Source organism: Melospiza georgiana, chromosome 4, assembly GCF_028018845.1.
Source record: "Melospiza georgiana isolate bMelGeo1 chromosome 4, bMelGeo1.pri, whole genome shotgun sequence".
Classification (NCBI taxonomy): domain Eukaryota; kingdom Metazoa; phylum Chordata; class Aves; order Passeriformes; family Passerellidae; genus Melospiza; species Melospiza georgiana.
Window position 1 is genome coordinate 60,793,177 of NC_080433.1, and position 13,206 is coordinate 60,806,382.

Here is a 13,206-nt window from a genome sequence, read left to right on the forward strand (position 1 = left end):
AGATTTAATAAGAGACCAGAGTCACAATCTGTTCAGTTCTGAGCAGGTTAACAAAGTCATGCACCTTGTTTTCCTCACTTATACTAATGGGAACAAGTACTCTGAAACAGCACAGACACCCAATCCTAAACCTGGTCAACCCACCACCTAATGCACTATCAGTTTAACACCATGCAGAGAAATGTCTCACTGAATTTGGAAAGCCATTAGCACTTCTACACCTGAGACAAATTACTGATCTCCTTATCTGTCAGTATCATGAATGTGTTTTTGATAGAAAATGCAGCTTTACACACTTAAAGGATGATGTGTCCATTTTAGGCTTGCTCATTCTTAGGTAGTTGTTTCTTCAGAGAGCAGCAGTTGAAACTTAGATGTATGTTGTGAAGGAAGCTGATTACAATTTACACATCCATTTCAGTCTAAGATCCACCCCACCTGCCTGGCCACAAGACAGTAACTCAAAAAATCCCTTTGCTGCAGAAAGTCACAAGCTGAGAACTATAAAACCACAACATCCTGGAGAAGAAAACATCTGAGCAACAGAGTGAAAAAAATGTAAGCATGTGTACATTTAAGGTCTGCTGCAAACCTTGGACTGCACTTTTTGGTCTCTATTCTGCCACTGAGCCCACTCAGCTCTTTCAGATAACATCAACAGCTGTGGAAGATCATCAAAGCACTGTTTTGCCCTTAATAAAGGAGATGACTGTCAGGCTCAAAACACTTAAGTAATGTGCAAGAGCAAATCCAGCTCAGCCAAGAGAGCTGAATCAGCTAGCAGTGGAAAGGCTTGTGCTGAGAACACAGAGCAAGTACATCCAAGTTGCCTTAGACTGAAATGGCAGGAAAGCATCAAAACAAAAAATGCCAGTATTATCACAGCCTGTCTTCTTCAGAATTTTGTTCTAAAAGGGTAACAACAAGAGTTCCTTAGTTAAGGAAGAGATTCCTTTACAAGGAACCAAAGGCCAATATGAGCAGTGCTTGCCAAAAATACAGCAAGGGTAGACCACCAGTGTGAAGTGTTCACTCCACAAATGCCAAATTTTTAATTGAAAAAAAAAAACCATTTATTACAACAGAAGACTACAAAGAACTAGCTTCAATGATCAACAAATAAAACTTTACAAAATGCAAACAATGTAATTTCCAACTGTGGAGTGACAGATATCCCAAGTTTACAAACACAACATCTTTTTGTTTATGCCCACTTAAAAATAATTTCCAGTCTGCTTTATTTTCCATCAAATACAGTACACATTTATCCAAACAAAAGCATGTACATTCAATATAGAACATTTTGAGCAAAGCTACAATCTTAGTTCCCATTCACAGTATTTTTAGTGCAATGCACTAACAGGGCCAAATAGTTCTCTATCCATAAAAGTATTTTTACTCCTGATCTTGTGATCAACATTTAGATATATTTTATACAAAAAAGTATATATGAACACGAGGCACCTCCCTAAGTAAGGGAGTGAACCGATATAAAAAACATGGTATTTCATCTGATGTACAATACCTTTCAAATTGTAGCAATTTGACACAAATCACTAAACAAAATATTTTCTAAAAGGTAAAAAATAAAAAAATAAAAAAACAAACAAAAAACCTGAAACAAAACCCATGATTGCATGAAACCTGCCAAGAACTTCATAATGGTAGGCATGCAACTGTTTTACTTGATTAAAAGGTTAAAAAAAAGGGTATCTAAACATTTTCCAATTACACAAAGTCAAGTGTTACCCACAGTGGTCATTTATGATTTTGAGAGAAAATATATTTTGAGTATCTCCCAAACTATCCTCCCTTTTTATTAATATTTAATGAAATAAGCTAACATTATAAGTGGTTGTGCACAGATTGTCTATAATACATCAGCAAATTTTCACTACCTTCATATTAACATTAGTGTGTTGATCTTTCAAAAATAAACTGAAAAAATAAACTGCAACTATCATTAAAGTGCTTGTGTATAATTTTTTTAAAAATTAAAGAATAGAGGAATGTGGATATTCTTGTAAACTTTCTAGATGTTTACAAAGTTTTCCTGTGAACCACATATGGAAACAAAATGGAGGTCCTTGAAGCAACTTAGCACAGTGAAATTCAGAATGTCCTTGAACTGGGAAATTAGTCAGCATGAACAAACTGAATTCATGGCAAATACTAAAAATTAGCAGAATTCAGCCAATAAACACTACATTGTTTGCTCTTATACATTCATTTGTAATAAATTTAAAACAGTGTATAATACAACGTTTACCAAAGTAGGATATCACATCAAAGTTTGAGCTGTCCATCAATTACCACTGCCAGGGAGGGTCAGTATGCATGATGAATTTTCTGAAGATTTCCTAAATGAGGAAAATCCACCTTCTTCCAAAGCTGCTGCTCATTAACTGGTCTCTGGTGTACTCTTTTTCAATTTCAGGAAGTTTGTTCTATACTGGGTCAAACTACAACTACATAGAGATAACTGCTAATTTAGAACCACGTGCATTTCACTTCAACTACTTCAGTGCTTTGGGAAGTGGTACTGTCCCACAAGCAGTCAGAATGATTCTTAATATTGTAAGAAAAACAAACAGCTTATGAAAGTATTTCCTCCTTATAGTACCATTATCAAGAGTTAGCAGTTCCACCAACAAACTAAAGTCCTTTTCATTCAAATGAACTTCAAACTTTCCGAACATCACTTGAACCTATCTGAAGAGAAATGGGAATAAATTAATACTTTGAGTTCACCCATATAATTCTCTTTTAAACTACACAACATAAATAATTTACAAGGTTAAATTTTCAATTCTTATTCAAAATGCATAAGTCACTCCCCCCTCTAGAATTCAGCATAATTCAAGGTTCAACTCAGTTCATTTTTGAAGTTCTGCCTAATTTGGTCAGGATTTATTAGAAAGTCAGGAAAGCACCACATCATAATTTAATATAACTAGGTGGTTATTCACTGTGAAAGCTGAACTCAAATCAAATCACCTCCCAGAAAATAGCGTTTCAGAGCTGAAACATAGAACAAGGCACATATACTTTGCTTCTTTTTTGCCAAATACGCTAGAATGATTCTGCATGAGGATGTTAAAAACTCCTAAAATTATCACTACAGTCTCTCTTCATCGTAGTTTTGTACAATCCCCAACCTTCAGCCATCAGTTGGTCAGTTTGAAACACAAAGTGACTGCACACAAATATTTTCTTTTTTAAAAGGTCCTCTAAAAATAGGCCATGGCAAGGCCTATGGAAAACTGAGTAGCTACAAATACAACCCCTCCAAGTGTAAAAAATTCCAAGAGCACCACATAAGCAAAAGTTTAAAAATTCTAGGGCAGACTTCAGTACATACCAATGCTTAAAGCAAAAACTTTGATAAGATTTGAACAATTTAAAAAACTAAATGACCAGAAGTCTCCAAACCTGGGCTTATATAAATAAGCATTAAAATGGGATTCTGAATTTGGTTACTTCAAAGGTCTTTGCAGACACCTAACCCATAATGATTTTAAATCAAAGCAACTAAACAACCAAATTACATTTAAAAACCTGCTCTATGCACTTTTGTTGACAATGTGTGGGCAATACACATTAAAATAAAAATTTAAATTAACAAATGCTAATTTCATTAAGTTCATAGAAATTTTTTGTTATCAGCTTTTACTTTAGTACTTTTAGTACTTCTTCAAGTGGTCGCAGCAAAGTTAATTAAATGAGTTAAGTTATTCAAACCATACAAAATTACGGTTAACTTTAAAAAAATACTATTTTAAAAATGTACTTATATTAGCTTTATTACAGCAGATGCCTTAAGACAGTTTAAAGAGTTGACTTAGTACACTTTAATCTACATTCCATCTTTCTACAATGACAAATTTAATTTTAACTCTTTTCCAAAATGCTAAAAAAGAAACAAATTTGTCATCTACTTTTGCATTTTAACCACTAAACCATAAAATATATGGGAAAATATGTTTTCAGCAATAAATCAACAACAGCAAAAGAAATGCAGTGGTATTGTTGGTTTGTTGTTTTTTTTTTTAAAAAAAAGACAAAACACTTTTTCTTTTTCCTCACCAGACAACAGCTTTAGATCTTGTACTTCTGCCTTTGGTTTTACTTTCTTCAGGTGAATGAGATACATTTGCTTTGTGGGTTTTCTTATGATGTTCTAGAAAAGCTTTTCTGGCAAATGCTTTCCCACATTTATTACATCGGTGCAGAGAAAAGTTTTTTGTTACTTTCACTTCAATGCCAACATCAGCACCTTCATATTTTTTATTGGGAGAATTAGAGGTGACATCCTGTTTTGAACCGATCTGTTTTGTTTCATCCTTCTGAGAGCCTCTTTTTGTCACCTTATTTAGAACGAGATCAATTGGCTTCTTTATTGCTCTTATTTCTAAACTAGCTGTTATTTTCCCAAGGTAGCGTGGCGACTTTTTGTGAACCACGGTTATGTGTCGGATCACGTCGCGCTTGCGACGCGTTTCGTAGGAGCACAGTGGACACCTGTAGTATTTAACATAAATATTATTTCCATCTGTGTGTAATTCAATGTGCTTTGTTAAATTCTGTTTAGACGTAAATTGGCGCTTACAGAGTTTACAGTAAAGCTGCTTGAAGTCAAAGCCAGCTGAAAGTTTTGGCTTCCTGGCTTTTTGCTGGCCACCTGCAGCAGATGCATTGGTTGATTTAGGGGTTGATTTAGTGGTTGATTTGCAGGTTGATTTAGTGGTAGATTTAGAGGTTGATTTAGGATTTTCAGGGTCCTGTTTAATCTTATTTTTCTGTGCTGACGGTGTGTTCTTTTTATCATTTGAATGATTTGTTCCCTTTAATTCATTCTGTGGAGAAAGCACAATGGAAGGGGGTGAAGGTTCTACAGAATCTGCTGGTTCAACTTGTATTTCTGTGCCATTGGTAGCATTGTTGGGTCCTTTCTCTCTTTTAAAGTTCTTTCCAGAAAGAGTTATCTTGTGAACAATTTGCATATGCCTTTTCAGCATTATCTGTGAACTATATTTCCTCTTGCACAGAAGGCATTTGCATGCACTTAAATTGTATTCAGCCTTTGAAGACGACTTTTGTTTTCTGGTCTTAAGAGATTTTTTAGCAGAAACTGTATCCAAGAACAAAGGTTGCCCAGGCTTTGTAGCTATATCAGGAGTAATGGAATCCCTTCTTAATCCTCTATGAACTTCATCAAAATGCCTCCTTACATTGGCTTTTGTAGCAAATGATTTATAACACACAGGACAACTCCTACCTAACGCGACAAGAACATTCTTATTTCGTCCTCTTGCAGAGCATTGGTTTGGTTTCTTTTTTGTTTCTATATACTTCTTTAGTTCTTCCATCTTCTTTTTGTGTACCTTTCGAATGTGCCGGCGTACACTGCGTCTTGAATGAAATTCCTTCCTACAGAGGCAACAAATCAATTGGTGGCCATAATCAGAATTATCCAGAGAGTCCAAGTCAGGATTTACCGCTGGTGGCTGTTCTTCAGGAGTAGATATCACCTTGTTTGTAACAGGATCAGCAGGAGGTAGCTCTAGAGTATCCCCAGCTGGGACTGGGGCTGGAGCTGCAACAGTCTTGGGTTGCTCAGTGCTGGGTTCCTGGATCTGCACTGGAGCTTGATCGGGGGTATGGCTACTTTCTGTGTTCTCATCTGGGCTATCAGTCCTTGACACATATTGAAATACAGCATTTTGATTAGTTTCTATAGGTTCCAATGTAATTATATATTCTTGCTTATCTACCCTTGGATAGATTGCTTCAAGAAGGTCATTTATGGCTTGACTCTGCTTATCTTTTGTATGTGGGAGGTCTGTGAAAAGAAGAAAAGGTATTTTTTAATGATTTGGTAATTTCCAATTATTTCAATTTCAAAGTAGCTTTTAACCACTACATGAATTAAATCTACAAATTTCCACAAATCCTCTTTTGTACTCTTTGAACACTCAAAGGCTTTGAGTAATCATTGCAAGTTGCCTTTTTATTAAAAGCCAGCATCGGAAATAACCCTCCTGGTGTGCTAATGCGAAAGCCACCTGAACTAAGTATCTGTATGACTGGAATTAAGCTAGTCTTTAAAAAACTGTATCAATTGCAAGAATAACATCATTCGACTGAGCTTGTTCTGCAGGTGTGCAACTAAGCCTGAAGTATCATTAAAAACCGATTTTCCTACTGTGGGTTACAGGCACTCACAATAAAGGAACCTAATTCTGGAAATAAGCCCTTCTCTATGAATTCTGAACCTCTGTGAATCCTTACCAAAGAATGAAACATCTGTGTAACCTGAGCATTGCATGAAGATATATGTAGATCATATTTTACAGGTCTCAGTAAAGTTCTCCCTTTGAATGCCAAATTAGTTGAGTGCTCTAGTTCCCAGTGTGACACTCAGAGCATCCTCAATGGCACAACTAGGAAGCTGGGGTCCTACAGCAAAAAGGTGAGGCACTGAGATGACACAGCTCAAATTATTGTGGATCATTTTAAAGATGTGAGTCCTGGCAACAGCTAATTAAAAACCCACAGTCAGAGTTATTCCTTCCACGCACCCAGCAATAAATGGAAAGTGCCAGTACAAAAAATAGGCGTTTTGTAGCTCCAAACCCATTTTTAACACTGAATTTTTAACAGCTTTTACAGTCAGTTTCAAATGAGCCTATCTATATAGCTTTCACCAAGACTAAAAAAGTCTTTCCTATTTTATAGTACCTTTTAAGACTACTTCATGACTATATTGAGTGCATGGATTTTTCACCATGGTGTGCTGAACTTTGATTCCCAGCTCTTGTTCACTATCTTTTACTTATTGAAAAAACTCCCACTTAGTCCAATAACTATACTCAATTTTATATAAAGCAAAAGTATTTATACAGTTTTATTCAGAGTATGTAATATTATCCCTTTTATTTACACCTCATAGTGAACACTGGAAGTTATTTTATTTCTGTGTTACTTGCATGCTATTTCATATTAACATATGAAAGTTAATCAGAAAGTTAAAAGAAAGCTAGAATGCCAGGAGCTGGATATTAAGTCTTTCCTCAGAGTAACCTTATTTTGCTTAGAAACTATTACATCTAAAGTCACATGCACTTCTAACCTTGCTTTGTAACTACAAGTCACCCCTTGTCACAGAGAAGCTCTGTGAGTCTCTAACTGGCCAAGTTAGCTCATTTAAGGAAGGGGACAGTACCAGCTTTTTCACCTTCTCCTTACAGCTGACACCATGTCAGAAAAAAATCATCAAAGTATATCTCTGTTCCTAATCTTTGAAATATTGAGGCAGTAAGGCATTAATCAGGAAAGAAAAATCCTCATTGCCCCTATATTGATCTAGTGAAGAGATCAAGATAATTAGCTCTACAAACACTTTTGAATGCTGACACATTTCCAAATTAATCAACTTTACTCAGTATAACAAAATGTCATCACTGAAATGAGACTATAATAAATTTCTTTTTCCATAAAAAATATAGTTCTTAACTTTTTCCTCATCATTTAAGTAACTTCTTTTAATAATAAAGCTTATTTTCCACAACAAAGATGTTGGGCTAGGCATGATCACATAGGATATGTTAAAGCAGCATATGGTGAAGTGAAGCAGGGGAAAAGAGATGGCATTATTCAAGCACAGATCCTTAAACAGAAGGGTAAACTTTTAGTCTGTGTTTCATACTGACTAAAACCAAAAGACTGCATCCATGACACAAGCACTGTATTCTCTCAGTACAGGAGAATATTAAGGATATTGACCCAGGTCACTTCACAGGAGCAACCAAAATCCATCTGAGCTATGATGGCCTAAAACTGAAACACCCTGTTAGAGTCACTGCCTTCTGTAAGATTGACTTCCCAGTCCTTTGACATGCTTTTGGTATCTTTCACAGTAAAGGACAGATGGGAAAGAAAAAGGGGAAGAAGGAATAAAAAGCGTTGAGTGACAATTAAAAGACTAGATGTATAAACTAGCTATCTGATTATGATATTGGCATGGCTCTTGGTTGTTAATTCATATAAAGTCATTAGTGTAGCTCCTTCAATAACATAAAAGTGATCTACATACATTACACACTACAGAAATTTAGATCCACCTTGGTTTTTTGCATTTTGTTTCAGGTGTTTTTGTAAATGGTAATGAAAGATAAATTTTTCAACTTCACAGAGCTTTATTAAACATTTAAATTAATAAGACTTACTATCATCCATCTGAAGACTTGGAGGACAATAAAACTTTTTGTGAGTAATTAAATTTGGTAATCCTCTGAAGAGACTCCGGCACAATTTACACTCAAAAATGGTGTCCACGTCTCTTAACAAGATATGTTTAAGTTGTTTCGTTCCTGTAATAAAATAAATATTACACTTATGGAAGACTTCCTGTTCACTTCTTAATTCACATCATCCCATGAAAGTGGAAACATTTCAGACCACAAATAATTACAATAGCATTTTATCTTTTGTTAGTGCTACTTCATTTGTACTGAAAGTTTATGATACATGCTCCAAATTTCACTATGAACACAAGACTGGGATTAAAAAAATCCCTCAAGGATTACACACATTACAGTTTACAGAGAAAGTGCAATGTTTTACAATAAAAACTAGCATCTAACATTAGGAAAGACTTCTTACTACAGTATTTGATTGTTGCAATACAATTGCCCAATAGGAAATAATAAGCACCTAGAGCATTTAAAAAAGCCTGTAGTATTTTTTCTTTAGGCTAAGAAAACAAGACACATACAGCTACTTCACATAGAAATGGCACCTGGTAAGGCAAAAAACTAAAGGATTGAATAAACCAAAGAGAATAACTAACAGGTCAGGAAATGTTACTACCCTTCGATATCTAACCCAAGTCCAAGATGATGACACTTAGGTGAGATAGTAGAAATGTAGGCATATTTTCAGCCTGAAGAAAGGAAAATACATACAACTTAATCTGAAATATCTCTATTAAAACATAATGTGATAAAATATGCCAGCTTTCCAGACAATCACTCATTGTATACAAAGATGGTTAGATCTAGCATTGTTGAAGTATTCCAGCTCCTGCCATGCTTTTTACTCTTCAAACTGTAAGTCCTTCATTTCTCATCTCATGAAAATTTAGAATGTTAGGCCTAAAATTAGCAACAGATTACTAAATGATGCTTACCCACTCAAAATTAGAAAGAAGCACTAACTAACCAAATTCAGCTATTTTACTTATCTTGACTTTTCTTAGAATTTAATTATTCAAAACTAATCAAACAAGGAAAAATATAATGACCTAGACCATCAATAAATAATATCAAACATCTATGAAAGAGCAGCAGCAAGACATTCTGCAAGCTGAACTACAAGGTCAAGTGTTCTGTCATCTCATCACACTTCTCCTAAGAATTCTTTTCAAAGATCAAACACACCACAGAACTATTTTCTAAATAAATATCTTTCAAATATTAATAATTTCCTAATAGGCAATAGTTCTTCAATACAAATGGGCCTTACCAAGAAAACTCATTTCTTGGTGCAGTAAGAGTACTATAAAGCTTTCCAAATCTGAGTTTTAGCAAAGCATAGTATCTTCTTCAACAATTCCTTAAAAATGGTATCCAAACTTGACCATCTGAGGCTACCACAGTTTCTGTCCCCTCCTATGCCTTCCCAAGCCATATCCACTGCTCTTTGAGTGTTACTAACTTCATCCTCACTTGACCTGCATTTTTACAAACAGACTACCAAACTGTATTTACTACTATATATACTACTATATTTAGATATAGCAACAAATAAAAACTGTGCAGAGTTCCTCCCAAAAGCAAGTTGTTTACTGTGATCTCACCAACATTTGAATTTCACATATAAAGAAAATCCAGTTGAACAAAACTGAAGATGCTCCACATAGAGAAAATTCCATGCTGTTCATGCATGCTCTAGCCACAAGCCTCATTCTCAAAAAAAAAAATTCTCCATTACTACCCAGTCAAGGAACATACAGGTTCCTCATTCTCTGTCCTGTTATATTCAGTCCCTGTTCAGGACTGAAATGGTTTTTTCCAATACAAATTACTGGATTTAAGAATTACTGGATGAAATTATATGACACATTGGAGATCATACTGTATGACATGGTAGTCATTCTGGCTTCAAATCATCCTTATACAGCTGTGAAACTTTTCACAGATGAGAGTAAAGAAAAATTATTGGTCCTTTTGAAATAAACTGCAGACATTCAGAAACTTCTTGAAACAGCAAAAAAAGATTTAACTTACTGAAGTCTCCTCTTTTTTTTAGTTACATTTAATTGTATATTGTGATGGTAATGCAGGTGATACCTTGTCAAATTCTGTTAATATGTGTAAATGTTGATGCTAGAATAACATCAAAGTCACAATAAATCAGTAGAGCGCACCAGTCATAAATATCTCTATCAGAAATTCCAAAATTTATGCCTCTTGCAAGCAGTTTCTTTTTTAGAAAAAAAAAATCAAATTCACTTTTTATTCTTAATGCTTTGAATGACAGAAGCTTTTGATAAAATTACTTAAACAGTTATGTGCAATACTCTGTCATAAACTTCTATTCCTTTACCACAAGAATCAAATACTGTCTTTCCATAATGAAATGTGGCTTGTTCAAAACCAGCCAGTAAAATCTTTGTCTGAGTCCTCTTGCCTTCTGTCTGACCTCCCTGATGCAGGATGCAGCAGACTGATGATATCAAAATAAGCTATCAATTAACACCTGCCAGTGAGAATGATCGGGAAGCAGCTCAGAGACAAAGTACCTGCAACTAGTTTGTGCTGTTACCAGCAGATATTGCATTCATCTGCTTCAAGCAAAAGAACCCTGTCGTGCATCTCTGAGGCCTCAGGCAAACTAAAAAAGGTTCCTAATGAATGACCACACATCCTGTTTTTGCATTAAGTTATTAAAACGCTTGTGGACAACTTCAATACTGTGCCCATTTACAAGACTCAGACAGGACGTGCATCTCATTGCACAGCAGCAGTGTTTTTATACACGACACATTTCACATACTTAAAAGATCTACAGGAAAATAATCCAGAAATGCATAGATAGTAGCACTAAAGAAGTTGTGAAAGTAAAATGTTTGGTTTGCCACATCAGAAGTGTAGAAAACACTGAAGGTTTCAATCTTCCCCGGCATGCCTCCCCAGATGCTTAGCTGTTCATTGCTATGTATTGCAACTCCCAAAATCAATCAAGGAAGACCTTAAAAGTAATATTAGGAAGCAATTTAAGATGTTCAAGATTTAGTTTTTTCTTCACCTCAGGAGTTTTTATGATAAATTCATTGATAATAGCAGCAGAAATGACACAAGGCAGAAGAACAAACTTAATTTTTAAGGTTTTTGAAGGAAAACTATACAGCAAGATCTGTATCTTCATCACTTTCTATGAAAACCCTTATTAAAAGGAATACCTAATTCCAAAAATCTACAAATATTTTGCAAATATGCATAAAGTCAGGCGCTGGTTATTTTAATACACTGAATAAACATAACCCTTTTAACAAGGTAATGAACTTCTTAAGGGTCAGGCATGGTTTCCTACCTGATCGAAAACACTCAATGATTTGTTGAATACCAGATTTTGATGTCTGCAGAGGCTGCTGCAATAACGGAGGATCACCAGGTTCCAAAAGATACACTGAAATATATAAAAAGATAATAAGCCATTAGAAAACACTCAGGTAATTTTTGTAATTTAGGAATCTTCCATACATACAGTAAACTAGTTAAAAAGAACAGTTAGGACTACAGTAAAAGTAGCCTTACTCTAAAATTTTCAATTATATTGAATTAAAAAACAGTCAACAGTGAATTTTCCAGCTATGATACCTTCTGACAATTTGCTGTTATTTTGATCACTTTTTTGTCTGTATTCAAAGCTACACATAACAAAACATAGAAACATAAATATATAAAACCAAATTAACTTAGTAGAAATATCTCTAAATTAAAGGAATTCCCCAGAACAATCTACTTGACTCCCATTGTTAAAACCAAATGACATGTACAAAAGAGCATTACCAAATAGCAATTTAATAACAAATTATTAATTTATTACCAGCATTACTAAATACTTCACAGCACACCACATGACTTTAATGTTGCCAGTATGCACCTAAACACTGAAGCCAAATTTAAAGTAGCAACAATCAGAAAAATAGCACAGCTACATAGCATATACCAAAAAAACCTAGCACAGTATTTTTAACCAGGAAAGCTGCATTCAGTAAACTCTTCAGGCTCAAACTGCTGAGGGAATACTTTATTTCTGATGTTTCTTTCCATATCATCTTTGTTGGAATGTAGGGGGACACAAGACAGATGATGGACTTTGGACCTGGTTAACATAAGAGATCCGTTAACAGGGTGCCTTGGCAAAAGCAAACAGAACTTTGAAAATTAGACCTAAATTGCAGGAAGATTAAATCAAACAGGTTTACAGGGAAAAGAAAATCCCATTAAACTCTGCAAGCAAGAGCTACTGATATATGCATAAGTTTGTGTATGTGAATTTAACCTAATCATTGTAGTACACATTACTAGTCTCCCTGAAATAGTACAGAAGTGTTTGTATCCCACAATGAAATCGGATTCTGATCATCAAATCAGTGTCCCTCTCTCCATCGCAGACACATATTCTTTGCAAAAGCTATTGAAACTAAAACATATATTAATCAGATTCTTTAGCAATTCCAATATACAGTATTTATGCACATGAAAATTAATAGCACTCCATTGCTGTATATAGATATGGCAATTAAGCCTTGCCCAGAGGGAACCCAGATTTACAGGAGTAAGAACACTTCTTGAAGAATGTGTTCCAAAATCATTAGTTAGGTCTTATTCTATATTTCTTACTGACTAAACAGCCAGCCTTGCTTTTCATAAACTGGCTCCCACCTTAACCATTTGGTTTGATTTTAACCCCATTGTAAGGTTTTAATTTCTAAATGTAGCACTGAGATCTCTAAGAAATTTATTTTTAATAAAGGCCAGTTGAGGCATAGTATGAAACTAGAGATAATAAGTGCAAAAAGACTAAACAAATTATGACTGGAATGTTGAGCTAAAAGGTCAAAAATAAATTCTAGCGGAATACAACAGCAGAAAACAAAGTGCTGTAAAAAAGGACAACAGAATGAACATTCCACCC

General features: G+C 34.9%; 1 protein-coding gene across 3 annotated transcripts in view; it reads right to left on the minus strand.

Annotated features, from left to right (window-relative positions):
* The window catches only part of ZNF800 (zinc finger protein 800), a 52,507-nt gene that overhangs the window by 37,408 nt on the left and 1,893 nt on the right, over positions 1 to 13,206 (minus strand). Inside the window, exons 3-6 of one of the 3 annotated variants that reach the window (XM_058023674.1) lie at positions 11,596 to 11,691; positions 8,229 to 8,372; positions 4,087 to 5,842; positions 1,053 to 2,708 (exon numbers count right to left, since the gene is read on the minus strand). In XM_058023674.1, coding sequence (XP_057879657.1) covers positions 2,699 to 2,708; positions 4,087 to 5,842; positions 8,229 to 8,372; positions 11,596 to 11,691 — 2,006 coding nt within the window. In that variant the 3' untranslated portion in view covers positions 1,053 to 2,698. Of the gene's footprint in view, positions 1 to 1,052; positions 2,713 to 4,086; positions 5,843 to 8,228; positions 8,373 to 11,595; positions 11,692 to 13,206 lie in introns of those variants that run through there. The other 2 variants (XM_058023675.1, XM_058023676.1) reach the window with 2 other exon arrangements.